This window comes from Oryctolagus cuniculus, chromosome 15, assembly GCF_964237555.1.
Source record: "Oryctolagus cuniculus chromosome 15, mOryCun1.1, whole genome shotgun sequence".
Lineage (NCBI taxonomy): Eukaryota > Metazoa > Chordata > Mammalia > Lagomorpha > Leporidae > Oryctolagus > Oryctolagus cuniculus.
The window spans coordinates 66,190,732-66,218,550 of record NC_091446.1 but is presented as its reverse complement, the minus strand read 5'-3'; the positions used below and the strand labels follow the sequence as shown (position 1 = coordinate 66,218,550).

Genomic DNA, 27,819 nt, shown 5'->3' with positions numbered 1-27,819 from the left:
CTGGCTATGCCAGCGCCAGCATCCCATATGGGTACTGGTTCGAATCCCAGCTGCTCCACTTGTGTTTTTTTTGGACAGGCAGAGTTAGACAGTGAGAGAGAGACAGAGAGGAAGGTCTTCCTTCCGTTGGTTCACCCCCCAAATGGCTGCTATGGCTGGCGCGCTGCGCCAATCCAAAGCCAGAAGCCAGGTGCTTCCTCCTGGTCTCCCATGCAGGTGCAGGGCCCAAGCACCTGGGCCATTCTCCACTGCCTTCTCAGGCCACAGCAGAGAGCTGGACTGCAAGAGGAGCAACCAGGACAGAATCCAGTGCCCCAACCAGGACTAGAATCCAGAGTGCCAGTGCCGCAGGCGGAGGATTAGCCTAGTGAGCCGCGGCGCCAGCCGCTGCTCCACTTCTGATCCAGCTCTCTGCTATGGCCTGGGATAGCAGTAGAAGATGGCCCAAGTCCTTGGGCCCCTGCACCTATGTAGGAGACCTGGAAGAAGCTCCTGGCTACTTGCTTCAGATCAGCTCAGCTCCAGCCATTGCAGCCATTTGGGGAGTGAACCAGCAGATAAAAGACTTTCTCTTTCTCTCTCTGCCTCTGCCTTTCAAATAAATTTTAAAAATATTTTAAAAATAAAAACAGAAAATAGTATCTACAATATAATCTTAACCATTTTTCCCCAAATGACACTAATGGATGCGTTGGGGCCAGGTCAAAACCAGGAGTCAGGAGCTTCACCTGGGTCTCCCATGTGGGTTGCAGGCACCCAACCTCGTGGGTCACCTTCTGCTGCTTTCCCAGGCACATTACCAGGGAGCTGGAAGTGGAGCAGCCTGGACTCAAACAGATGCTCTATAGGATGCTGGTGTTGCAGGCAGAGGTTTACATGCTATGCTGGAACATCTGCTTCATAATCTTATCTTTCATTTAACAATAATAACAGCATTATTCAATGTGGTATGTGATGAAAAAAAGGAAATTATGCGGGCTTTTACCATTATTTTTTCCTTAAGATTTATCTTATTTATTTGACAGGCAGAGTGACAGAGATGGATTGATCTTCTAATCACTGTTTCACTCTCCAAATGGCACCAACAGCCAAGGCTGGGCCAGGCTGAAGCCAGGAGCCTGGATTCCATCCAGGTCTCCTACATGGTGGCAGTGGCCCAAGTATTTGGGCCACAATCTGTTGCTTTTCCAGGCACATTAATAGAGAGTTGGATACGAAGCAGGGAAGCTAGAACTCAAACTGGTGCTCTGATACGGGATGCCAGCATTGCAAGCAGTTGTAACGGGCTACATAACGACGCCAGCTCCAGCTTTTACTTCTTAATGTATATATTTCTATGTAATTAGAATTTTTTAAATAATAATATACAATTTTAAAATATTATGTGCTATGCTGTAGGCCCAAGTGGAAGCTGTTAAAATAAGCAAGTTCATGAATCCTGGGAAGGTTGTATTAGTCCTAGCTGGACACTACTTGGGACACAAAGCTGTCATCATGAAGAACACTGATGACAGCACCGCAGATCTCCCCTACAGTCAGAACTGAGCATGGTCCCTATAAAGTGACAGTTGCCATGGGCAAGAAGAAAATTGCCAAGAGGTCAAAAATCAAGTCTTATGTCAAGTTTATAACTATAATCATCTCATGCCCATCATGTACTCTGTGGATACTCCCTTGGACAAAACAAGGGTAACAAGGCTGTCTTCAGAAACCCTGCTCTTAAACACAAAGGCCCAAGAGGCCAAGGCCAATTTTGAAGAGAGGTACAAGACCACAAGAACAAATGGTTCTTCCAGAAGCTGTAATTTTAGATACATTTTTTAAAGATTTATTTGTTTATTTGAAAGGTAAAGTTACAGAGAGGCAGAGAGAGAGAGAGTCTTCCATCTGCTGGTTCACTCCCCAAAAGGTCCAGAGCTAAGCTAATCCAAAGCCAGGAGCCTGGAGCTTCTTCTAGGTCTCCACATGGGTACAGGAACCCAAGCACTTGGCCATTTTCTACTGCCTTCCCAGGCCATAGCAGAGAGCTGGATCAGAAGTGGAGCAGCTGAGACTCGAACTGGCACCCATACAGGATGCCTACACTTAACCACAGCTTTACCTGCTATGCCACAGCACTGGCCCCTAATTTTCGATTTTTTTGTTCCAATCATTAAAAACTTTTTAAAAAACTGTGGCCAGTGCTATGGTGCAGCAGGTTAACGCCCTGGCCTGAAGTGCTGGCATCCCATATGGACGCCAGTTCAAGACCCGGCTGCTCCACTTCCGATCCAGCTCTGTTATGGTCTGGGAAAGCAGTAGAAGATGGCCCAACTCCTTGGGGCCCTGCCCCGATGTGGGAGACCTGGGAGAAGCTCCTGGCTCCTGGCTTTGGATCAGCGCAGCTCCAGCCGCTGCAGCCAACTGGGGAGTGAACCACTGGATGGAAGACCTCTCTCTCTGCCTCTCCTCTCTCTGTGTAACTCTTTCAAATAAATAAATTAATTAAAAAAACTTTTTAAAAAACAAAATAATTGTTTTTTCCTTTTGGAAAATGAGGGGAAAAACCACACAGCAAACCTAAGTAGCCTATACCCTAAAAATAAAACCTTCCACTTACATTAAATCTTAAATGACATATTCACTCCTTGCCCTTTCCTCCTGTCAGTCAGAGCATTCCTAATACCCAGAGAAAGTTTTGTCATCCTTTAGCTCAAGGGTTTATTTTTAGGTCTGATCTCCTTCTGGTGCTTAATCTTCCCTAGTTGGCATTTCAGTTATTTATATAACACTACAAGAACTGACACTTAAATTTGTTTCCAAATAGTATCAACAGACAACAAAGGTGTTAGTAGATACATCTCAATATTTGGGAGCACAGAACTAAAGCACAGAGGCTTAGAAAACTAAGATAAAGTGTCCAAACCTGTCACAAGAGCCAATTTCATACATCAAGTAGAGATTTTCAAAGTCTTATATAACAAAAAAGTAATTCTTAGTTTTTGTTGTTCATATTTCTCTTTTCTTGGTTTACCCTGAAGACATATGTCTACCTTATATCAATATAACAAGCTACAAAGTTTAAAACAAAAACATGGGGCCAGCACTGTGGCACAGCGGGTTAAAGCCCTGGCCTGAAGCGCCAGCATCCCATATGTGTGCTGGTTCTAGGCCCAGCTGCTCCTTTTCTTCTTCTTCTTCTTCTTTTTTTTTTTTTTTTTTTTTTTTTTTGACAGGCAGAGGGGACAGTGAGAGAGACAGACAGAGAGAGAGAAAGGTCTTCCTTTGCCGTTAGTTCACCCTCCAATGGCCGCCACGGCTGGTGCGCTGCAGCCGGCGCACCGCACTGATCCGAAGGCAGGAGCCAGGTGCTTCTCCTGGTCTCCCATGGGGTGCAGGGCCCAAGCCCTTGGGCCATCCTCCACTGCACTCCCGGGCCATAGCAGAGAGCTGGCCTGGAAGAGGGGCAACCGGGACAGAATCCGGTGCCCTGACCGGGACTAGAACCTGGTGTGCCGCCACCTGGCGGAGGATTAGCCTGTTGAGCCGCGGTGCCCGCCCTTTTCCTCTTCTGATCCAGCTCTCTGCTATGGCCTGGCATAGCAGTAGAAGATGGCCCAAGTGCTTGGGCCCCTGCACCCACACGTGGGAGACCCAGAAGAAGCTCCTGGCTCCTGGCTTTGGATCGGCGCAGCTCCGGCTGTTGCGGCCATCTGGGGATTGAACGAGCAGATGGAAGACCTCTCTGTCTCTGCCTCTCTCTGCAATTCTTTTAAATAAATAAAATAAATCTTTAAAAACAAACAAAACAAAAACAAAACCCATCACTGTTTTCTCTATCCCAGAAAAGAGCAAACTTTAGAGCACTGGGTACCAATTTTTAGATAGGATATGGTCACACAACAACATTTTCTAATAAAAGGAGTGATGAGTACATTCAAAGGATCAGAGCAAGCCCAAGAAGCAGTAAAGATGTTGAGGATTGGGGGAAAGGGAAAACAAAAAAAGGAAACTTTTTCTATAGCTCCACAGCACACAACTAGTGTCAACGGAGACAAACAACACAAAGATGTGATTCTGGCTTCACAGTTTTACCAATTTGCTTCTGGAGGTTCATTAGAGCTGGGGCCGGCATTGTGGTGCATTGGTAAAGCTGCTACCTGTGATGTTGGCATCCCACACAGGTACCAGTTTGAGACCCTGACTGTTCCACTTCTGATCCAGCTCCCTGCTACTGTGCCTGATAAAGCAGCAGAAGACAGCTCCACTCCTTGGGACCCTGTACTCATGTGAGAGACCCAGAAGCTCCTGGCTCCAGGCCGGCTTCAGACCAGCCCAACTCTGGCCATTGAGGCCATCTGGGGCAGTGAACCAGTGGATGGCCGATCTCTCTCTCTCTCTTTCTCTCTCTCACTCTCTCTCTCTCTCTCTCCCTCCCACTGCCTCTCTTTCTTTCTGTGAACTCTGTATTTCAAATAAATAAACAAAACAAAAAAAGAGATAGCAAATACCAAAAAGCACATTTTAATACTAAAAGCAAACTTTTAGCATTACTGCATATATTGTGCCATCACTGCACGAGGAACAAGAGAAGATCAAGAAGGTAGCAGGCTACCTTTCCAGTACACTGCAGATGCTGTCCTGGCACGGAGAGGGAGGTCACAAACATGGTAAAGCAGCGAAGCAAGAATACAGTGCCCATCAGGCTACAAAGCCTTCGCAGAAGTATTGACCTGTGAACAGAGCGACCAAAAAAGGGGAAAGATCAGAAGAAAACAAACCAAAATATCCCCAGGAATCAATCGTTTACTTAAAGGGTGAGAAAGCAGAAAAACCAATGGAATCTTCGCAGAGACAGAAATCTTAGGGACCTTCTAAAGTACCACTGTCCAATATAACTTTTTGCAATGATGCAAATATTCTATACACTGTCCAATATGCCATCTACCATGGCTCTTGAGCACCTGCACGATGGCTAATACAACAAAAAGGTGAATTTTAAATATTATGTCATTGTAATATAAACAGCCACATGTGGCTAACAAAGTACAACTCAGGTAAGATGGAAGACTAGCAAGCTTAGTATTAGCTCCATTACTCATAAATTGCGCATAAATTATTTATATATAAAACTCGTGTAATTCTGGAATTTTTTTTTGCTCCTTTTAACAATAATGACAGTAGCTTCCCAATTCTAATTCTGATTTATCCTAATTTAAATTTAAGCTATGAAATACTTAGTTTTTCTAAAAAATGCTAAGTTTGGGGCTGGCATTATGGTGTAGTGGGTAAAGCAGCTGCCTGCATTGCTAGCTAGCATCCTATATGGGAGCCAGTTCATGTCCCATGTGCTCCACTTTTGATTCAGCTCCCTGCTAATGGCCTGGAAAAGGAAGTGTAAGATGGCCTAAGTGCTTGGGGCCCTGCTACCCATGTGGAAGACCTGGAAAAAGCTCCTGGCTTTGGCCCAGCCCAGCCCTAGCTATTAGGGTCATCTGGGGAATGAATCAGTGGATGGAAGAGCTCTCTCTCTGTCTCTCCCTCTCTTTGAAATTCTCTGAAATAAATAAATGCTTTAAAAATTACTAAGTTTTAAAGTAAGTATATCTGAAACAAAAAATTTTAAATAAGTCTAACTGGGGTAATCATTTTTTTTTAAAATTTAATTATTTGAGAGGTAGAGTTACAGACAGAGAGAGGGAGAGACAGAGAGAAAGGTCTTCTATCTGCTGGTTCACTCCCCAGATAGCCGCAATGCCTGCAGCTAAGTTGATCTGAAGCCAGAAACCAGGAGCCAGGAGTCTCCTCCAGGTCTCCCACGTGGGTGCAGGGTCCAAGCACTTGGGTCATCTTCAACCGCTTTCCCAAGCCATAAGCAGAGAGTGGGACTGGAAGAGGAACTGCTGGGACACACAAACTCGCTCCCATATGGGACGCCAGCACTGCAGGTGGAGGCTTAGCCTACCACACCACAGTGCCAGACCCAACTGGGGTAATCTTGACGTGCACTGTGACATCACCTGTATTAGTATACTATTTGTTTAAATGTCTTAAATCAAAAGAGACTAATATTCGAGGGCGGGAATTATGCTTTACACATTTTCAAAATGCTCTTTCCTCCCTTAAAAAAAAAACCAGCACTGAACATTAGGCCATGTATGCTTCCAATTTCAGTGTGCACACTAGAGATGGAGCCTAGAAACCTGCATTTTAACAATAACTGGGTGAGTCTAATGAAAGTGGTACAAGAGAACCCACACTCTCGAGAAGCACTTTCTTTGACCAATTTAAATATTAATATTAATTAATATTAACTATGCTATGCTTTGTTAAAGCTCCCAGAGTTTCCTATAAGGTAAACTCTTTCCTGTACAGAAGAGTGGGTAAGTTCAAATCCATGGACCTGGGGAGGCAAATTTGATCAGAAAGCAGCAGTGACGCACGTATTTTTAAACTAGCTCTGGACTTAAGCTATCCAGGTTTTAAAATATTGCTGCAAAATAGGACAAAATGGGAGAGAATAAGGCTCAGTATAGCCTAAAAGTGTGACAAGAGTAGTGGCCATCAATCTTTCTTTGCAGCTTCAAAGCACTGAAATAACTGCTGCTTAGGACCTAAAGCCCATCACTGTGATTTACTTCAAGTGCTTTCTCGGAGGAGAGAGGATGGAAAACTGAAGAACATGCCCTTATTTCTCTCCAGAGTTCCAAGACAATGGATAACAGGTATCTGTACATTCTACAGTTCTTTAAATTTGCTCCCTATGCTTTCTTACTTAATACTTAAAATCAAGTAATTTTCCTCATCAAAGTAGTAAAAGAGCCCCTCCCCCCAATGCCTCCTGTTTTCTTACATTGCTGGGTGAAATGTCAACAAACACTTTCCCTGTATAGCAGGATCTACAGCATCCGAAGTAAACCACATAGACTAAATGTGCAATGTGCAAAATAATCTCTTTTTAATGGGCCTTCTCCAAGCAGAGAACAACTTCTTCCATTAAAACATCTGGCCAAAGACTGTCTTTGGAGGAGTTTCTATCCTTGTATAGAAAGTGCCATTTCAGCCGGCGCCGTGGCTCAATAGGCTAATCCTCCACCTTGCGGCGCCGGCACACCGGGTTCTAGTCCCGGTTGGGGCGCCGGATTCTGTCCCGGTTGCCCCTCTTCCAGGCCAGCTCTCTGCTATGGCCAGGGAGTGCAGTGGAGGATGGCCCAGGTGCTTGGGCCCTGCACCCCATGGGAGACCAGGAAAAGCACCTGGATCCTGGCTCCTGCCTTCGGATCAGCACGGTGCGCCGGCTGCAGCGGCGGCCATTGGAGGGTGAACCAACGGCAAAAAGGAAGACCTTTCTCTCTCTGTCTCTCTCTCTCACTGTCCACTCTGCCTGTCAAAAATAAAAAAAAAAAAAAAAAAAAAAAAAAAAATTAAAAAAAAAAAAAAAAAAAGAAAGTGCCATTTCCAGTTGATTTCTTAAAAATATGAAGCAAGGCTATACTTACAAGCAACAGCTGGCCCACAGCTGATCATCCCCAACTTCGGTCTTTCTCTGTAGACTACACTCAGAATATTACTAAATATGTAGGCATTATCTTGGGCTAATAAACCCAAAACAGTTTCCTTCGTCAATAATGATAATGTCATGCTGACCAAAGAAGGAAATTAAGTAGGAAAATGCAAAGGGAAAGAGAAGGCTTGATGACTTTGACACAAGAGAGTCAAAACACGTCCAGTCTTTTAGTAGAATAAGGGAGGTACCTGTGCTTGTGAAGAAGAAGAACCAGGAGCCAAATATAGCACAGAATCATGCCACAAACTTCTGTCATGGCAAAGGCCCACGGGATTCTAGGAACACTGGAATAGAAAAAAATTTAGTTTTGAAGTGAAGTAGATGCCAACCTTTTCAGTAAGATACTCCTCTAATAGTGACCTTAAGATTGCTTTATAGAACTTGTACTGCTTTCAGGATACAATATTCAGAGAATATCACAGAATACCATAAAGTATTTAATAAAGTGCTTCATAAGGTATTCCATTTATCTGAACCTGTTTGTTATGTTATTCCCAGTCATGGTTTTCTGTAAAGAAATAAGAGCCTTTTCTTCTGTTCTGTAGCAAGCAGACCTGGATAAGACTGTCCACCAGACAAGAGAGGAGTATACTTCTTGCACGATGTGCTCATTTCAGAATCCAGGTTTTCAGGGCCTGAATATCTGGCTTGGTTCTATTTTTTTTAACTCCTTTATTTCTGTTTCTTCTTCTATTTTGTCTCCCTGTTTTCTTTTTCCTTTCCATTTGTCACTCTTTTATCCTCACCAAATCCATAGTGCCCATGATTACCCACTAGTAAAAGACAGGTCGTGGGGCTGGCGCTGTGGCGCAGCAGGTCAATGCCCTGGCCCATATGGGCACCGGTTCAAGACCCGGCTGCTCCACTTCCAATCCAGCTCTCTGCTATGGCCTGGGACAGCAGTGGAAGGTGGCCTAATTCCTTGGGCCCCTACACTGGCTTGGGAGGCCTGAAGGAAGCTCCTGGCTCCTGGCTTTGGATCGGCGCAGCTCTGGCCGTTGTGACCAACTGGGGAGGGAACCATCAGATGGAGGGCCCCTCTCTCTCTTTTTCTCTCTCTGACTCTCCACTCTCTCTGTGTAACTCTGACTTTCAAATAAATAAAAGGTCGGGGGGAGGATGGAGAGAGGTAAGGGAGGAAGGAAGGAAGGCAGGCAGAAGTAAAACAGGTCATTTCTGGTGGTAGGGTTATTGCTGGTTTTATTTTTATTATTTATATATATTATTTGTTATTCTTTATTTCACTAATTGCATGTGTTAATTTTATAACAGGAAATAAAGATGTCTTTAAAAAAGGAAAGTTTCCTTTTGTATTTGCATTGGTCTGTTCTCTTCAAATGTCTGGTTACTCTTGACTGACCACACATATTTGACAGTAAAACACTAAAAAAGGACAATCAGATGTTCTGTGTAATTAGACATTCTGTGTGCGCAGATTGAACGTTGCTAATCTGCAGAGGTCTGGTTGATGAGTTAAGTAACTCCTCCCAACCAGAGTTACCTACAGTCCCTTTCTCTTGTGCGAGTTTTCTAGAAGAATCTGTTACGCTGCATGGAGGACTGGTGCTGGGTAGGAGTGGGGAAGGGAAATAATTCTGGCTACCTAAGGAAGGAGGTGGAAAGTCAGAGATTAGCATACAGACTAGACTTTCAGTTAACCCCTGGAAAGCATACCTTTGTTCCCATGGTGTCCTTGACTCCACGGTGCCTCACATTCAACTGCTCTATAGAATACACCACCAGTCTCCTATTACAGTACAGCATGTCTAAAAGCTTCTTAAACAGATTGTCAAACACTTCTCCTATATTAGCTCCTTTTTGTACCTGGCCTGAGTGATGTTTGCTGCTCCCATTTTTGGAGTCTTTTTTGAGCTCTGCACATCTTGGGCATTGCCACTCTCTAACCCCCAATCTCACTGGTACTTAGATTATTCTACTTTCCAAACTTATTGTCACTGTTTTTTGCTTGAATTGGGATTATGGACTTCTTTCCTCTTTTACTGACATTCCAGGAAACTATCAAGTGTATTCAATCCCTCATATTTATTTTTTTAAAGATTTATTTTTATTTATTAGAGTTACAGAGAGAGGTAGAGACAGAGACAGAGACAGAGACAGAGATTGGTCTTCCATCCTCTGGTTCACTCCCCAATTGGCTGCAACAGCCGAAGCTGCGCCGCTCCGAAGCCAGGAGCCAGGAGCTTCCTCCAGGTCTCCCAAGCAGGTGCAAGGGCCCAAGGACTTGGGCCATCTTCTACTGCTATCCCAGGCCTTAGCAGAGAGCTGGATCAGAAGAGGAGCAGCCGGGACTAGAACCGGTGCCCATATGGGATGCCAGTGCATCAGGCCAGGGTGTTAACCCGCTGCACCACAGCACCAGCCCCAATCTCTCATATTTATTTTGATGCAAAGTTTCAAAAAAAATACATTATACATGTATATGCCTTTTTCTGGACAGAATTTAATTTTCTATGGTAATTCAAAGTCATCATTGTAAATACTGATTATTACACTGGTACGGTAAGGACCTCAGGGACTACTGAGAAAAGAAGGCCAGTTAAGCCTCTAGATTGGTGTGGCTTTTTTCATTACTTATGTTAGTTTCTTAAGTGTTTATTGTGCTCAAGCTTTTAGAACCATGTAAAATAAGCTTCAGAAGCAGATGCTAAACCAAAGATCAGTGCAATAAAGAGATTTATAAGGAAATGCTCCCAAGGAAAAATGATAGAGATACTTGGGTATGAGATCAGGGAGACATAGAAAGAAATCAAGAAAGCAGCAAGAGGGCCAGCGACTCGGCTCACTTGGCTAATCCTCCGCCTGCAGCATCGGCACCCCGGGTTCTAGTCCCGGTTGGGGCGCTGGATTCTGTCCCAGTTGCTCCTCTTCCAGTCCAGCTCTCTGCTGTGGCCCAGCAGTAGAGTATGGCCCAAGTGCTTGGGCCCTGCACCCGAATGGGAGACCAGGAAGAAGCACCTGGCTCCTGGCTTTGGATCGGTGCAGCGCCCAGCCGTAGTGGCCATTTGGGGGTGAACCAACAGAAGGAAGACCTTTCTCGCTGTCTCTCTCTCTTACTGCGTAACTCTGTCAAAAAAAAAAAAAAAAAAAAAAAAAAAAAAAAAAAGCAGCAAGTAAAATGCTGTAGGGAGGGGCCGGCGCTGTGGCATAGCAGGTAAAGCCACCACATCCCATATGGGCACTGGTTCAAGCCCCGGCTGCTCCACTTCCAATCCAGCTCTCTGCTATGGCCTGGGAAAGCAGAAGACAGCCCAAGTCCTTGGACCCCTGCACCTGCATGGGAGACCTGGATGGAGCCCCTGGCTCCTGGCTTTGGATTGGCTCAGCTCCAGCCATTGTGGCCATTTGGAGAGTGAACCAGAGGATGGAAGACTTCTCTCTCTCTGCCTCTGCCTTTAATTCTGCCTTTCAAATAAATAAATAAATATTTTAAAAATGAACTATTTATATTGCATCTCATCAGTCATGGGTTAAGGACTGTTACTTTCCAAGCATTCTGGCTCTTTTTTCAAGCAGGCAAGGTATGTGGCAGCAGCCCAAGAATGGCTCTCCAACAAACACACCTATCTGCTGGATGTTGATAGTACCAACACGCAAGGGGAGGAAGAGACCGAAGGAGAATACTGAGAGCATCTGCTGCCATTCTCCTGTACATAAAATGTACATACTTAAGAGTGTTAAGCTTTTAGAATGACTGGCACTGTAGATAAAAGAAACAAAAGTTGATTTTGAATATCCACTGTGAGGGGCTAGCATTGTGACACAGCAAGTTAAGCTGCCACCAGCAACACTGGCATTTCACATGGGTGCTGGTTCATGTCCTGGCTGCTCCACCTCTGATCCAAATCCCTGTTAATGGCCTAGAAAAAGAAGATGGGCCAAGTATTTGGGCTTCCACCACCCATGTGGGAGACCCAGATGAAGCTCTTGGTTCCTGGGTTCAGCCTGGTACAGCCCTGACCATTGCAGCCATCTAGGGAATGAACAAACAGATGGAAGATCTCTCTCTCTGTAACTCTACCTTTCAAACACATAAATAGATCTTTAAAAAAAATTCCCACTGTGAGTTGAAAATATATGTCTGGCCGGCACTGTGGCTCAATAGGCTAATCCTCCACCTAGCGGCGCCGGCACACCGGGTTCTAGTCCCGGTCGGAGCGCCGGATTCTTTCCCAGTTGCCCCTCTTCCAGGCCAGTTCTCTGCTGTGGCCAGGGAGTGCAGTGGAGGATGGCCCAAGGGCTTGGGCCCTGCACCCCATGGGAGACCAGGAGAAGCACCTGGCTCCTGCCTTCGGATCAGCGCGGTGCGCCGGCCGCAGCGCGCCAGCCGTGGCGGCCACTGGAGGGTGAACCAACGGCAAAGGAAGACCTTTCTCTCTGTCTCTCTCTCACTATCCACTCTGCCTGTCCAAAAAAAAAAAAAAAATATATATATATATGTCTATACAAATTTTTGTACACAAATGTTCACAGCCATATTATTAATGTCAAAATGGAGAAACAACGCAAATATTTATCCATGATAAATTAATAAACAAAATGTAGTATATACATATAGTGGAATATCAGGTAATAAAAAGGAAGTATAAAAAGGAATGTAGGGGGGTCAGCACTGTGGTGTAGTGAGTAAAGCTGCTGCCTGCAGTGCTGCCATCCCATATGGGAGCTGGTTTGAGACCTGGCTGATCCACTTCCAATCCAGCTCTCTGCTATGGCCTGGGAAAGCAGTAGAGGATGGCCCAAGTCCTTAGGCCCCTGCACCCACGTGGAAAGATCTGGAAGAAGCTCCTGTCTCCTGCCTTCAGATCGGCACAGCTCCGTCCATTGCGGCCAATTGGGGAGTGAACCAGTGGATGGAAGACCTCTTTCTCTTTCTGTATCTCTTTCAAATAATAAATAAATCTTAAAAAAAAAAAAGAATGTAGCACTGATACATGTTACAAAATGGATAAATCTTGAAACATGCTAAGTGAAAGAAGCTAGACACAAAAAAAGGCCATATATTGTTTGCTTTTATTTATAAAAAATACCCAGGAGATAGACATGGAAACAAAGTAGACTGTAGTTACCAGGCTCTGGAGGAAGAAGAGAATAGGGTATGATGGCTAATGGGGATGAGTTTCTTTTGAGAATGATGAAAATGTCCTGGAATTAGCAGTGATGGTTGCACAACTTCACAAATATACACCCCCCCCCCAAAAAAAAAAAACACAACAGAATTGTACCCTTTAAAATAAAATCCTAATTACTCTTACTCTGCTACACCGTTTTCAATCCTTTCTCCCATTACACCTTGTTTTAGTCACATACAGAATCTCAGTATTTATTCTCCCATTTCTTGGAGATCTGGAGTTGCGGTTCACTGTCACTATCTCCTGTTACAACCTGTGTTCTTCTTGATCACTTCAGGTTTTTTTTTTTTTTTTTTTTTTTTTTTATTTTTTTGACAGGCAGAGTGGACAGTGAGAGAGAGAGACAGAGAGAAAGGTCTTCCTTTGCCGTTGGTTCACCCTCCAATGGCCGCCGCGGCCGGCGTGCTGCGGCCAGCGCAGCGCGCTGATCCGATGGCAGGAGCCAGGAGCCAGGTGCTTTTCCTGGTCTCCCATGGGGTGCAGGGCCCAAGCACCTGGGCCATCCTCCACTGCACTCCCTGGCCACAGCAGAGGGCTGGCCTGGAAGAGGGGCAACCAGGACAGAATCCGGCGCCCCTACCGGGACTAGAACCCGGTGTGCCGGCGCCGCAAGGCGGAGGATTAGCCTAGTGAGCCGCGGCGCCGGCCGATCACTTCAGTTTTTACTTCTCTTCTCATGATCTTGTTCTTTGCCATACCACAGTGACCCAGACCTATGAGTGTGACCTGGACCTTGAGATTACCCCTCATACTAGGAATTTCAGGAGTCCTACACTAACATCTGTTTTTCCATCTTATGCCTTCTAATAACCCAACTTCAATAATTCTGAGACCTAGAACGCACTGATCACATAACATTTCCACTGTCCTCTACCTGTCTGTACTTCTCATCCTTCCTCATCCTCATGAGTCCACAGTTCCTTTACTATAGTCACTCCCTTGCCTCTTTTTCCTTCATCGTACTGCCTAACAAAACTCCAACCCTGTTTAACCCCAATTCTCCACCTATTCAATATCTTTATTATTGAATGAGGCTGTTAAAAACATGTAATGGCAACATGACTAACCTCAAAGAGACCCGTAGTGCTACTACTACTTTACACAAGTCCACTCACTCTCATACTCTTTTAAATGACTATTTTACATCTCATTCTGTCTCCTCAAATCTCTATCATTTTCTCTATTCTCACTCTTTGAACATGGAGCAAAGGAAAACAATCAGGAGAGTGCTTTCTAACACTCCACAATAACATACAGTAACTTTCTACCTCTGTTTCCATAGCTGCTACCTTCCGAGGATGAACAGTCCAAATGTCTAAGACAGCCTCTCCCACCCACTGTAATCCATCCTCTTTTATGTATTCAAGAACATAGCTCTAACATTATTGGCTCTCTCATAAAAAAGTGGCTCAACCCTATCCTCAGTACAATCAACATGCTACAATACAGCCTCATTCAAAAACAAAACATTAAAAAAAGATTTATAAGGCTGGTGCCACGGCTCACTAGGCTAATCCTCTGCCTGCGGCACCAGCACCCCAGGTTCTAGTCCCGGTTGGGGCACTGGATCCTGTCCCGGTTGCTCCTCCTCCAGGCCAGCTCTCTACTGTGGCCCGGGAGTGCAGTGGAGGATGGCCCAAGCCCTTGGGCCCTGCACCCGCATGGGAGACCAGGAAGAAGCACCTGGCTCCTGGCTTTGGATCGGTGCAGTGTGTCAGCCGTAGCAGCCATCTGGGGGGTGAACCAATGGAAGGAAGACCTTTCTCTCTGTCTATCTAACTGTTCAAAAAAAAAATTATATATTGTTTATTTATTTATTTGAAAGGCAAAGTGACAAAGAGAGAGAGTGAGAGTGAGAGAGAGAGAGAGAGATCATCAGTTGGTTCATTCCCCTACAAGGCTGCAATAGCTGGAGCTGCACCAGGCAAAGGCCAGGAGCTTAGACCTCCATCTGGGTCTCCTATGTGGATGACATGGGCCAAAATACTTGGGCCATCTTCTATTGCTCTCCCATTTACATTATCAGGGAACTGGATCAGAAAAGCAGCAGCCAGCACTCAAATAAATACTCCAATACGGGATGCCAGCATCACAAGTGGTGGTTCAACTTGCTGTGCCACAACCACGGCCCCCCTAAAAACCCTCTTGACCTCATATCCCTCAGCTTGTCCTTGCTCACTCCTCCTGAAGCTACAGCTCTATTTTGCTGTAAGCTACCCTTCCTGACAGGGAAGCACTTGATATTCTCCATTCCTCTGTTCCCATTCCTTTTCTCTCTCTCATCATTTCTTTGCCCAATTCTTTTCATTTAAAAGACAGTGATTTATCAACAAAATTTTTTAAATAAGAACTTAATATTCATTTAAACGCATCAATTATTTTTAATAGTCAACATTTTGCCATTTTTACACATGAGGAATCTTCAAAAAGTTCATAGAAAAAGTTAATTTTAAAGTTGGGCCCGGTGCCGTGGCTCACTAGGCTAATCCTCCGCCTACGGCGCCGGCACACCAGGTTCTAGTCCTGGTTGGGGCGCCAAATTCTGTCCCAGTTGCTCCTCTTCCAGGCCAGCTCTCTGCTGTGGCCCAGGAGTGCAGTGGAGGATGGCCCAAGTGCTTGGGCCCTGCACCCCATGGGAGACCAGGAGGAAGCACCTGGCTCCTGGCTTCGGATCAGCGCAGTGCGCCGGCCGTAGCGGCCATTTGAGGGGTGAACCAACGGAAGGAAGACCTTTCTCTCTGTCTCTCTCTCTAACTCTATCAAAAAAAAAAAAAAAAAAAAAAAAAAAAACAGTTGGGACTGGCACCATGGTGCAGTAGGTTAATCCTATGACTGTGGCACTGGCATGCCATATGGGCGCCGGTTCTAGTTCCATTTGCTCTGCTTCCGATCCAGCTCTCTGCTATGGCCTGGGATACAATAGAAGATGGCCCAAGTCCTTGGGCCCCTACACCCACATGAAAGACCAGGAAGAAGCGCTTGGCTTCTGGCTTTGGATCATTGCAGTTCCAGCCATTGCGGTTATATGGGGAGTGAACCAGCAGATGGAAGACCCCTCTCTCTCCTCTGGCTCTACCTCTCTATAACTCTGTCTTCCAAATAAATAAATCTTGAAAACAAAAGGTATTTATGGATTTGAAAGTTTTCCTGTCAAATAAATTTATCTACTAATCCCATTTTCCATGAATTTTTCAAAAGTACTCTTGTAACTAGACATACAATCTTTTAGGGCGGGAGCTGAGGCCGCATCTAAAGTTACAGACATTATGACATTTCACCGCTAAATCGTTCAACACGCATGCCCTCCTCATAACCCAACACACTGTTACAGCCAGAAAATTATAACAGTGATGAAGTGTCATTTTTTTTTTTTTGGCAATTCATACTCAAATTTTCCAAATTGTTCCCAAAATGTCCTTTATAGTAATTATTTTTTCTTGATAGAGAATCCAATTTATGTTCATACATTCTCTTGTTTTATGTCTCTTCAATTTCCCTGAGAATTCCTCCTGACTTTGTCATGACACTGACATTTTTGAAAAGTCCAGATTGGCTGTCTAGTAGAATGTTCTGTTTTGAATTTGTATGATCATCTCCTTATGATCAGATTTAGGTTAATTGGCAGAGTTACAGACGGGGGAGGGGAGGAGGAGGGAGAGGGGGAGAGACAGACAGACAGACAGACAGATCTCACATCTGCTGGTTCATTCCCCAAATGGCTGCAACGGCTGAAGGTGGGCAGTTCCAAAGCCAACAGCCAAGAGCCAAGAACCTCTTTCACATCTCCCATGTGTGCATGGGCCAAAGCACTTGCGTAACCTTCCACTGCTTTCTCAGGCCATTAGCAGGGAGCTGGATCAGAAGTGGAGCAGCCAGGACTCAAACCAGTATCCATAAGGGATGCAGGCAGAAGCTTACCCTATTATGCTACATTGCTGGCCCCTATAATTATTCTTGAAGAACAACACCTACTACTTTTGTTTATTAATATGGGTTCACAGATTCTTTACTTACTCTGCATAGTTCATTACCATAATCACTTTTGGTGTCCTAATTTGATCAGTGGGAGCCCCTTCAAATCAGCTCCTATGGTTTGTTTTTTTTTTTTTTTAAGATTTATTTATTTATTTGAAAGGCAAAAGAAGGTGTGGGAGGGTCTTCCAACCACTGGTTCCCTCCTCAAATGTCCCCAACGGCAGGAGTTGGGCTGATCTGAAGCCAGGAGCCAGGGGTTTCTTCCAGGTCTCCCATGCAGGTGCAGGGGCCGAAGGGCTTGGACCATCTTCTATTGTTTTCCCAGGCCATTAGCAGAGAGCTGGACTGGAAGTAGAACAGCCAGACTCTAACCAGCGCCCATATGGGATGCTGGCACTGCGGTGGCGGCTTTTCCCACTACGCCACAATGCCCACCCCCTATGTTCTTTCAACATGTATACTGGTTTTGTGAACCTTTTTTTTCTTAAGGTATTTATTTATATGAAAGGCAGAGTTACAGAGAGGGAGGCAGACAGTTGGGAGATCTTCCATCTGCTAGTTCACTCCCCAAGTGGCTACAATGGCAGCGGCAGGACAGGTTGAAGTCAGGAAACTGGAACTCCATCCAAGTCTCCCAAATGGATGCAGGGGCCCAAGCATTTGAACCATTTCCTACTGCTTTCCCAGGCACATTAGCAGGAGGAGGATTAATCTACTGTGCCATAGCACCAGCCCCACACAACCTGCTTTTAAAATGTGAGGTTCCCAAGAAACTATACTTAGAGAAAAATAAATTAAGCAGTGGTCTTTCTCACTCACCAAGGCTTAAGCTCCAATTTACTACAAGTGAAAAAAGTGATTTCAAAGTATATTGTCTCAAACTACCAGACGAAGCTAATATAATCAACCAACTAAACAAACAACTTAATTATCATAAATATATCATCACTGCTGTAGCAACCTTCCACACACTTATCATCTAAAATCAGAACTTACCTGTCTAGGAATATATCTGGGAGTGGTGGATAGGTCTGCATGTCAGGCACTCGCTCATGGACTATAACCATAATGAAAGATGTAAACCCAAACACAATAAAAACATATATACAACTCAGGATGGTCTTCCAGTATTCTGGGTCCAATCTTCGAACAGAATGCTTGTTTTTACCATTCATGTACTGGTACTGATCAGAATTCAAGTCAGTGATGAGTCCATCACAGTCGTGGGAGGGGTCTCCATTGCAGAGCCACTCTGCACTCTGAAGAGAACTGATAAAAGGAGTCATGGAACCCATGGGACTGTCACTGTTGTAGCCCATCTCTTCTAAAACATCAATATGTATTTTCTGCAGTTTTCGAACTGAAAGCATTAGTCTTTTAATGTCCCCTAAGACTTTGATTTCCAGAGGAGGAGACCGGAGATCATACTCAGTCAATGTTAGCAATGTGATTCCATCAAGTCGGTGTTTGTTGCATAAAATGTCCACATACTCAAAAAAGCCTTCATCCTTCAGCCACACAGCCACGTGCTTGGTAGTCCAGCGGCGAATGCAGAGTTGATTAGGACCTGCCATTTCCTCCTCCACTGCCTGTCAAGGGAAAACAGAAAAACAAAATAAAAACTTCATTGTGTCCTAACAACTTCTTCAGGAGCCAAACACACATAAACATACCAGAAATAGAAACTTACCTACACTGCCCTACTGGCTTCTACAGAAAAAGAACAAAAATTATCCAACAATGAGTAGTTTTTAGTAGATTAACATTGTAATAAGAAAACACTTGCACAGAAAGGTATCTTAAAAATGGCTTTTCCATAGCATGCCAGCCATAATTAATTAAAGAGTATTGTTGAGGGGCCAGCATTGTGGCGTAGCAGATAAAGCTTCTGCCTTCAGTGCTAGCATAACATATGGGCACTGGTTCAAGTCTGGGCTGCATCTCTTCCGATCCAGCTCTTTGCTAGGAAAGTAGTAGAAGATGGCCCAAGTCCTTGGGCCCCTGCACCTGCGTGGAAGACCTGGAAGAAGCTCCTGGCTTCAGATTGGCTAAGCTCCATCTGTTGTAGCCAACTGGGTAGTAAATCAGCGGATGGAAGAGCTTTCTCTCTCTGCCTCTTCTTCTCTCTCTGTGTGTAACTCTGCCTTTCAAATAAATAATCTTAAAAAAAAAAAAAAAGACTATTGTTGAGAATTGAAAAAAATCTCATTTTAACTTTTCATAAAATTAGAACTTGAAGGATTTTTAGATGCAAGAAAACTCAATCAATTTCTGAAATTTTCATGTTCATGGAAAAAGTATCTCCCCAGTTTGGGGAAAAAAAAACAAAAAAGCAAATAGATAACTCCAGTTCCATGAAATTCTTTAAATAAAGTGTATCTCTCTCTACTACACATATAAACGATTTCTGTAACAGATAGCAAAGCCTGTAAACTAGACATAAATTTGAATCTTAATAGTAGCTCAGTTTTTTCTGTGCCTGGAATATCCCTATAGAATTGAATAACACAATTTATCCTTAAACTATCAGTGGGATTTCAGCAGTAAAAATTTAAAAAGAAAACTATCATTTCAATGTACTCATTAATTTGTTGACCCAAATTATATACTACAGTTATGAAAGGCCAATAATATATCATATTTTAACAGCACTAGTCATTTTTACTACTTTGATCCTGCACAGCTGTTTATATTCATCTTGTATTATAGTTACTTGAACCTCTATTAGGTTTATAAAGTATATCAGATACATGGGAAACAATGGCCTATATGAAAACAAAAGTTTTTTAAAAGAGTTATTTATTTGAAAGACAGTTACAGAGAGAGAGAGAGAGAGGGAGGAAGGGGGGGGGGAGAGAGAGAGAGAGAGAGAAAATCTTCTATCTACTGTTTCATTCACAAATGGCCGCGACATCCAGGAATGGGCCAGGCTGAAGACAGGAGCCATGAGCTTCTTCCAGTCTCCCACATACATGTAGGGGCCCAAGCACTTGGCCTGGTTTTTCTCTGCTCTTCAAGTCACTTTTTTTTTTTTTGACAGGCAGAGTGGACAGTGAGAGAGACAGAGAGAAAGGTCTTCCTATTGCCGTTGGTTCACCCTCCAATGGCCACCGCGGCCGGCGCATGGCGCTGATCCGATGGCAGGAGCCAGGTACTTATCCTGGTCTCCCATGGGGTGCAGGGCCCAAGCACTTGGGCCATCCTCCACTGCACTCCCGGGCCACAGCAGAGAGCTGGCCTGGAAGAGGGGCAACTGGGACAGAATCCAGTGCCCCAACCAGGACTATAACCCGGTGTGCCGGCGCTGCAAGGCGGAGGATTAGCCTAGTGAGCCGCGGCCCAAAAGTAGAACTCTTAAACACTGTTGGTGGGAATGCAAATTAGTGCAATTACTGTGGAAAACAGTGGAGGGGGCTGGCGCTGTGGCATAGTAGGTAAAGCCTCTGCCTGTGGCACGCAGGTTCACGTCCCAGCTGTTCCAGCTCTTTGCTATGGCCTGGGAAAGCAGTAGCAGATGACCCAAGTGCTTGGGTCCCTGTACCCCCATGGGAGACCCTGGATCCTGGCTTCAGATCAGTCCAGCTCTGGCTGTTGTGGCCATTTGGGTAGTGAATCAGCAGTTGGAAGAACTTCCTCTCTATCTTTCCCTCTCTTTGTCTACAACTCTGCCTCTCAAATAAATGAATAAAATATTAGAAAAAAATGGAGATTTCTTTAAAAACTAGAAATAAACCTGTCATTTGATCCAGCAAACCCACTACTGGGTATATACCCCCACGGCCTGAACTTGTTGTATCAAATACTTGCTCTGCCATGTTTAAAGTTAGCACTGTTCACAATATACAAAATAGGAATCAACCAAAGTGTCCATCAACAGGTAAATAAAACATAGTATATAAACAAAATAGAATATTATTCAGCTATAAAAAAGGATGAAAACATCAATTGCAGTAAAATGGTTGGAACTAAAGGATATCATATTGAGTGAAACAAGGCAGATACACAAAGACAAATACAACAATTCCCTAATATGTGGGAATTAGAATTAAAAACAAAAAACTTCAATCTGAACACAGAATGCTAATTACCAGAGGCATGGAGGAATGGAGTAAAAGGAATTTAGAGTAAAAAAAATATGGGAATCTGGGTATGGCTCATTATTTGTAACAAATATATTAATATGAAACGATAATAGAGGAAATGGAGTGAGGCATATATGGGAACTCAGTGAAGTATTCTCTCACAATTTTTGTTTATAAATTCAAAATTAATAATAATTATTATTAAAAAAAAAAAACAGGGCCGGTGTTTTGCACAGCTGTTCAGTTGCCTTCTTGGATGGCCTGCGTCCCACATAAGAAGGCCTGGTTCAGGTCCCTGCTACTCTGCTTCCAGTCCAGCTTCCTGCTAAAGCACACCCTGGGAGGTAGCAGGTGACAGGTTCAACTACTTGGGTCCCTACCACCTATGTGGGGGGCACTTGGATGGAGTTCCCAGCTCCCAGTTTCAGCCTGGCCTAGCCTTGGTGATTGCAGGCATTTGGGGAGTGAACCAGGAAATGGAAGATCTCTGCCTCTCGGCCCCTCAAAAAAAAAAAAAAAAAAAAAAAAAAAAAAAAAAAAAAAACCACAAATGAATATCTTTTCTGATACTATCTTCTTCCTCTTTCAGACTTAGTAACTCTTGATTTAAGGTTTTCATTGCTTCATTTCTTTTTAGTATATGTGTTGCCAAAACGAGCACTGCCTCATTTTTTTTAAAGATTTATTTATTTATTTGAAAGGCAGAGTTACAGAGAGGCATAGAGAGAGAGTCTTCCATCCGCTGGTTTACTCCCCAGATAGCCACAATGGCTGGAGATATGCCAATCTGAAGCCAGGAACTTCTTCCAGGTCTCCCACATGGGTGCAGGGGCCCAAGAATTTGAACCATCTTCTACTGCTTTCCCATGCCACAATAGAGAGCTGGATCAGAAGGGGAGCAGCCGGGACTTGAACTGGCGCCATCTGGAATGCCAGCACTGCAGGCTGCAGCTTTATGTGCTATGCCATGGTGCCAGTCCCTTTCATTGTCTTTTTTTTTTTTTTTTTAAGATTTGTATTTATTTATTTGACAGGTAGAATTACAGTGAGAGAGACAGAGAGGAAGGTCTTCCCTGTTGGTTCACTCCCCAAGTAGCTGCAACAGCCAGAGCTACACCAATCCAAAACCAGGAGCTAGAAGCTTTTTCCAGGTCTCCCACGCTGGTGCTGGGGCCCAAGGATTTGGACCATCCTCCATCACTTTCCCAGGCCACAGCAGAGAGCTGAACAGGAAGAAGAGTAACTGGGACTAGAACAGGCGCCTACATGGGATGCCGGCGCCGCAGGGGGAGGATTAACCCAGTGCACCACGTGCCGGCCCCCCTTTCATTGTCTTATAACTTCTGGCTATGAAAAACCTTCTATGACTCCTTACATTGAAGAAAGTAAAAAGCTGATACTAATCCACATTCTTCCCATATCCACACAAACTTTGGCCATGAAGACTTATAATCACCCAGCAATGGCAAACACTCTAAATGCATGACCACCACTTTTATCCTCAAAATTATTCAGAAAATAAGAAACACACAATAAAATCACCCACAGACAACCGTTCCTGAAATGTCAGTTAACCATTAAGTATTTATTTCTTAATTGCTTAAGAAGGAATCCTAGATTTTGGAAAGCTTAAATCATACTTTGTTTCCAAAGAGACAGTGCTTTGAATATTATCAAACCAGTCTTACAAAATTAATATCACAATTTTTTCAGTCTTACAAAGTTAATATCCATTCATTCATGAGGAGACTCCATTTTTTAAAAACTTGTTTAGTTCTTATATACTGCAGTTAGAAAAATTCCTACTCAACTCTTTTCAGCTATAGTGGTATCACCACCATCAGAAAGATCAAGGAACGGAAATTTACTCCCTTTAACACATGGAATTTACACATTGATGCATTATATACGACTTCGTATATTCATATATAAAATTTCATTAAACTATAACTTTGCTATTTTACTTCACATACATAGATGGTTTTATCTTACCTACTACATACATTTCTTTTTCCCAAGGTATGCTCTGACTAAATTACTTTATCTCTGGCTATTCAACAAGCAGATGCTATAAACTCTGCAACGGTTATACAGCAAAATGATAAAGAAGTACATCTCATACAAACATTGCTTCTCTTCTACTACATTTCCCCTAGCAGCTTACCACCAAAGGGTTCCAAGTTACTCCCATCCTGGTAGCATTATTCTTCAGAATAGTTTCACCTCACACTCTGCTCAGAAGATCCACTCCCCCCATCCCTCCTGGCAACGTCTTAATTCACCAGTTCTTTACGATCTCAATCTGACTAACAGGCTTTGATGCTGATGTTTTAGCTGCTAGAAAATATGAGTTATTATACATGGAAGCCTCCTGGAAGCCTTTGAGCCTGCTGTGGGAATGCCCTAAAAGCATGACACATTCCACAGTTCTGCCCCATCAGGTCAGTGCATGTCCTTTAATTGTATGCTACCATGTAATACTTGGAGGCCCACATGAAATCATGAAACACTGTGAAAGCCTGTATTAAAGTACATTGAGATGATAAAAAGCTTTAGGGCCCATTTAATATTTATGTTACACTACAGGAATTACAGGGAACAGGAGGCTTTGAATAAAGAATATGACACATACAGGTTTCACACCAGTTGATAAGATGAAGAAATTAGGCTTGTAAATGTTTAAGAATTCTTTCAGCTTTAAATCAGTAACTGACACAAATCAACTGTTAAGAGATTTTTTTTATTCTGGCCAACATATAATAAAACAAAGACCAGATTTACACTCTGTCCTGAAACAACCAAAAAACAGACAAAATACATGGCGGGGAGGGGGGGCTCCACGACAGGAGATAAGTGACAAATCCCCAAGACAGGAAACAAGGTAAGCCCTATCACCTAGCTTACTGCCTTTGAGAATTTCAAAGCAACGAGAGGTGAGGATGGGAAACCTAGATGAGGCCTTGCTGACTTGCTGATCTAAGGAAAGGAAGCTGAAGAATCTCTAGCAATCAAGGTGACTACTGTTTGTGGGATAAAATACTGGAGAGGAGAGAGATACGCAGAGAACGCCAGAAATCTACAGAGGGTCTACCTAGCAGATCAAGTTCAGCTGAATACTGATCTGTTGCACTATGAAATGCTGTCCAGAATGCAGAGAAACTGTATGCAAGGGAAATGTAAAATCATACAGCCATGCTGAAAGACTGTTTTGCAGTTTCATAAAAAAACTAAACATACGCTTAGCATACAACCCAGCAAATGTCCTCCTGGCTATGTGCACCAAAGAAATGAAAAGTAATGTCCAGCATTTACATAAGGCCAAGAATGAAAAACTCATGATTCATGGGGCTTTGGGTAGAGTACACAGAAGGATTCTACCATAGTAATGAGGTGAAACTAACCCTCAAGCATTGGTTCTCAAGTAAGGGCAATTTCCCTACTCTACTAGGACATTTGGCAAAGTCAGCAGACATTCTGACTGTCCCAACTAGGACTAGAGTAGAGGCCAGAGATGCTATTACATATAAAATATCTAAGAATATAGTAAATATTCTTTAGTACATAGGATTTTCTCCCCTCCAAAAAAAAAAAAAACAAAGAATTATTTGGTCCAAAATATCATGCTGCTGCTATTAAAGAAAAAGCGCCTTAGAGTAAATAGTCTCTGGTCCAGCCTAAGGAATCTTGGAGCAAGATTCATCCAAAGCATGAAATTATTTTCAAATAATTCAACTGTATTCCACAACAAACTCCAGAATACTAATAGGTGGAATACAGAAGTATCCAGAACCCAACAGCTAAATTTCTCAAAGTCTGCCATCCAAAGATTAACAGGCATGCAAAGAAACAGAAAACTGTCACCTATAATGAGAACAATGAATCAACAAAGATCGATCCAGAACAGACATAATGTGTCTGTATAAGGAAATTAAAATGTTATAATAACTGTATGACATACAATTGAAAAGTTAATACAAACATGGACACACAAAAAAGATTCAATTTGGGGCAGGCATTTGGCCTAGCAGTTAAGACACTATGATACCAGGTTCCACACTGAAGAGCCTGGGTTCATTTCCTGGCTCTGGCTCCTGACTTAGGGTTTGCCGGCACTGCAGGCTAGGGCTTTAACCCGCTGTACTACATACAGCGCGGGACCCTTGTGTCTCTTTCTAATAAAGGTATTTAATAATTAAAAGGCAGAAACTTTCAGATAGGATAAAAATATACAAAATATGTGCTGTCTTTAAGAAACACAATTTAAATACAAAAAAGATATTAGAACAAGCAGATTCCAGAGCAAAGAATATAATAAGAGATTTTTTAAAAAGGCCACTTGAAAACAATAAAGAAACACAGAACTCGTAAGTATATAGGCAACAAATTAATATGAGAGCAAAATATGTGAGGTAAAGCTCTAACAGAACTGCAGAAAAAAAGATAAAATCGTAATTTTTTTTGGGAGATGTCAACTCTCAACAATTGCTGTGACAAGCAGACAAAAGATCATAAGGAGGCAAATCAGAGGTGAGCTAATCAACTTAAAACAGGCTGACAGAGAATGTTCCACACAACTACAGTAGATAACGTACCTAGGAGGGATGATGGCCCAAGTACTTGAGCTCCTGCCCATGTGAGAGACCCACATTGGCTTTTGGGTTCCTGGCTTTAGCCTGGTCCAGACCCAGATGTTGTAGGCATTTAGAGAGTGAATTTGCAGAAGATATCTCCCCACCCCACACCCGCTGTGTGTGTGGGCCCCCTGTCACTCTGCCTCTCAAATAAATAAATAAATAAATGGTAGAAGTACATGTAAGCATTTAAAAAAAAAACATACAAATTACCAAACGTCACTGAAGAAGAATTAATAGACTCAATAGCTCAATATATACTAAAAAACTGAATAGGTAGTTAAAATCATTCTCACAAAGAAAATTTCAAGCCCAGAGGGCTTCACTGGCAAGTTCTAACAAGGATTTAAGAAAGAAATATCACAGATTCTATAAACTCTTTGAAAAAATAAGTGAGAATTTCTGAATTTATTCTATAAGGTCACTGTTAACTTGATATCAAAATAAGACAAAATAAAAGAAAATAAAAAAAGAAAGAAAAAACTACAAATTGATATCACTCATGAACATAAATGCAAAAATTCTAAATATTATGAATCTAACAAAACAGAAAAAGGATAATACATCACAACCAAGCAGCATTTATTCCAAGAACATAGTTATTAACCTACCAAAAAACCAAAAGGATTCACCATATTAAGAAACTAATACAAGAAGTAACAGGACAATCTAAAAAGATGTAGAAATGCACTTGGCAAAATCCAATACTCACTCCTGATGAAAACTCTTGACAAAATAAGAATAAATGAAAACTTTTATCAACTTAAAGGGTAAAGGGTAAATCCTACGGCTAACATCATACTTAACTGAGAAAGACTGAATGCTTTCTCCATAATACAACAAATAAGACAAGACTGTCTATTCTCACCACTTCTATAAAGCACCGGTAGTACTGGCCCGTGCAGCAAGGGAAGAAGAAACAAAAAGCACGCAGATTGAAAATGAAGAAACAGGGGCCGGTGCTGTGGCGCAGCGGGTTAAAGCCCTGGCCTGAAGCGCCGGCATCCCATATGGGCGCCGATTCTAGTCCCAGCTGCTCCACTTCCAATCCAACTCTCTGCTGTGGTCTGGGATAGCAGTAAAGGATGGCCCAGGTCCTTGGGCCCCTGAACCCTCGTGGGAGACCCAGAAGAAGCTCCTGGCTCCTGGCTTCGAATCGGCGCAGCTCCGGCCATTGCGGCCATCTGGGGAGTGAATCAACGGATGGAAGACCTCTCTTCTCTCTCTCTGCATCTCCTCTCACTGTGTAACTCTGACTTTCAAATAAATAAAATAAAATCTTAAAAAAAAAAGAAAATGAAGAAATAAAACTGTATTTGCAGACTTGATCACTCATGTACAAAATTAAATGGAATCTACAAGAAAAAAAGGCTGATAGAACCAATGTCAGTTTGACAAAACTATTCTATACAAGATCAATATATAAAAATCAACTGTATTTCTATATACTAGCAACAAATAAGAATGCTGTTTATAAAACGAAATCATTGGAGCCAGTGCTGTGGCTTAGAGGGTAAAGCTGCCACCTGCAGTGCCGGCATGCCATACGGGCACCTCTTTGAGTCCTGGCTACTTTACTTCTGATCCAGCTCTCTGCTATGGCCTTAGAAAGAAGTAGAATATGACCCCAAGTCCTTGGGCCCCTGCACCCATGTGGGAGACCTGGAACAAACTCCTGGCTCCTGGCTTTAGATGGGTGCAGCTGCAGCCGTTGTGGCCATTTTGGTGGGTGAACCAGTGGATAGAAGACTTTCTCTCTCTGCCTCTGCTTCTCTGTAACTCTGTTTCAAGCAAAATACAAAACAAAACAAAACAAAAAAAATCATTTATAAAAGCATAAAAAACATGAAGTACTTAAAGAAAATCTGACAAAATATGGGAAAGACCTGTACACTAAAAACTATAAAAACCTAGGCCAGTGCCATGGCTCACTAGGCTAATCCTCCGCCTGCGGTGCCGGCACCTTGGGTTCCAGTCCCAGTTGCTCCTCTTCCAGTCCAGCTCTCTGCTGTGGCCTGGGAGTGCAGTGAAGGATGGCCCAGGTTCTTGGGCCCTGCACCCACATGGGAGACCAGGAGAAGCATCTGGCTTCTGGCTTCAGATTGGTGCAGCACGCCGGCCGTAGCGACCATTTGGGGGATGAACCAATGGAAGGAAAACCTTTCTCTCTGTCTCTCTCTCTTACTGTCTAACTCTGCCTGGCAAAAACAAAAACAAAACAAAAACAAAAAAAAAAAAACAAAAAAACAAAACAAAACAAAAAAAACACAACTAGAAAACCTAGATAGTCAGAGATGTCAGTTCTCTCCAAATTGACTTATAAATTCAATGCAATTCCAATCAAAATCAACAAGTTTTTTTGGTAGATATTGATAGTTATCTCAAAAGTTTATACAGGGGGCTGAATCTGTGGCTTAGCGGGTAAAGCCACCGCC

At 43.2% G+C, this 27,819-nt stretch overlaps 1 protein-coding gene and 1 pseudogene across 10 annotated transcripts in view; one reads left to right on the top strand and one right to left on the bottom strand.

Annotated features, from left to right (window-relative positions):
• The window catches only part of LOC108178471 (large ribosomal subunit protein eL27-like), a 6,482-nt pseudogene extending 4,677 nt beyond the window's left edge, over positions 1-1,805 (top strand).
• Positions 1-27,819, bottom strand: part of SAMD8 (sterile alpha motif domain containing 8) — a 128,504-nt gene that overhangs the window by 10,342 nt on the left and 90,343 nt on the right. For 9 of the 10 annotated variants that reach the window (XM_070057881.1, XM_070057875.1, XM_070057872.1 and 6 more), the window contains 3 exons: positions 17,668-18,260; positions 7,735-7,830; positions 4,595-4,712 (listed from right to left, as the gene is read on the bottom strand). In XM_070057881.1, coding sequence (XP_069913982.1) covers positions 4,595-4,712; positions 7,735-7,830; positions 17,668-18,245 — 792 coding nt within the window. In that variant the 5' untranslated portion in view covers positions 18,246-18,260. Of the gene's footprint in view, positions 1-4,594; positions 4,713-7,734; positions 7,831-17,667; positions 18,261-22,917; positions 23,134-27,819 lie in introns of those variants that run through there. The other variant, XM_070057877.1, reaches the window with a different exon arrangement.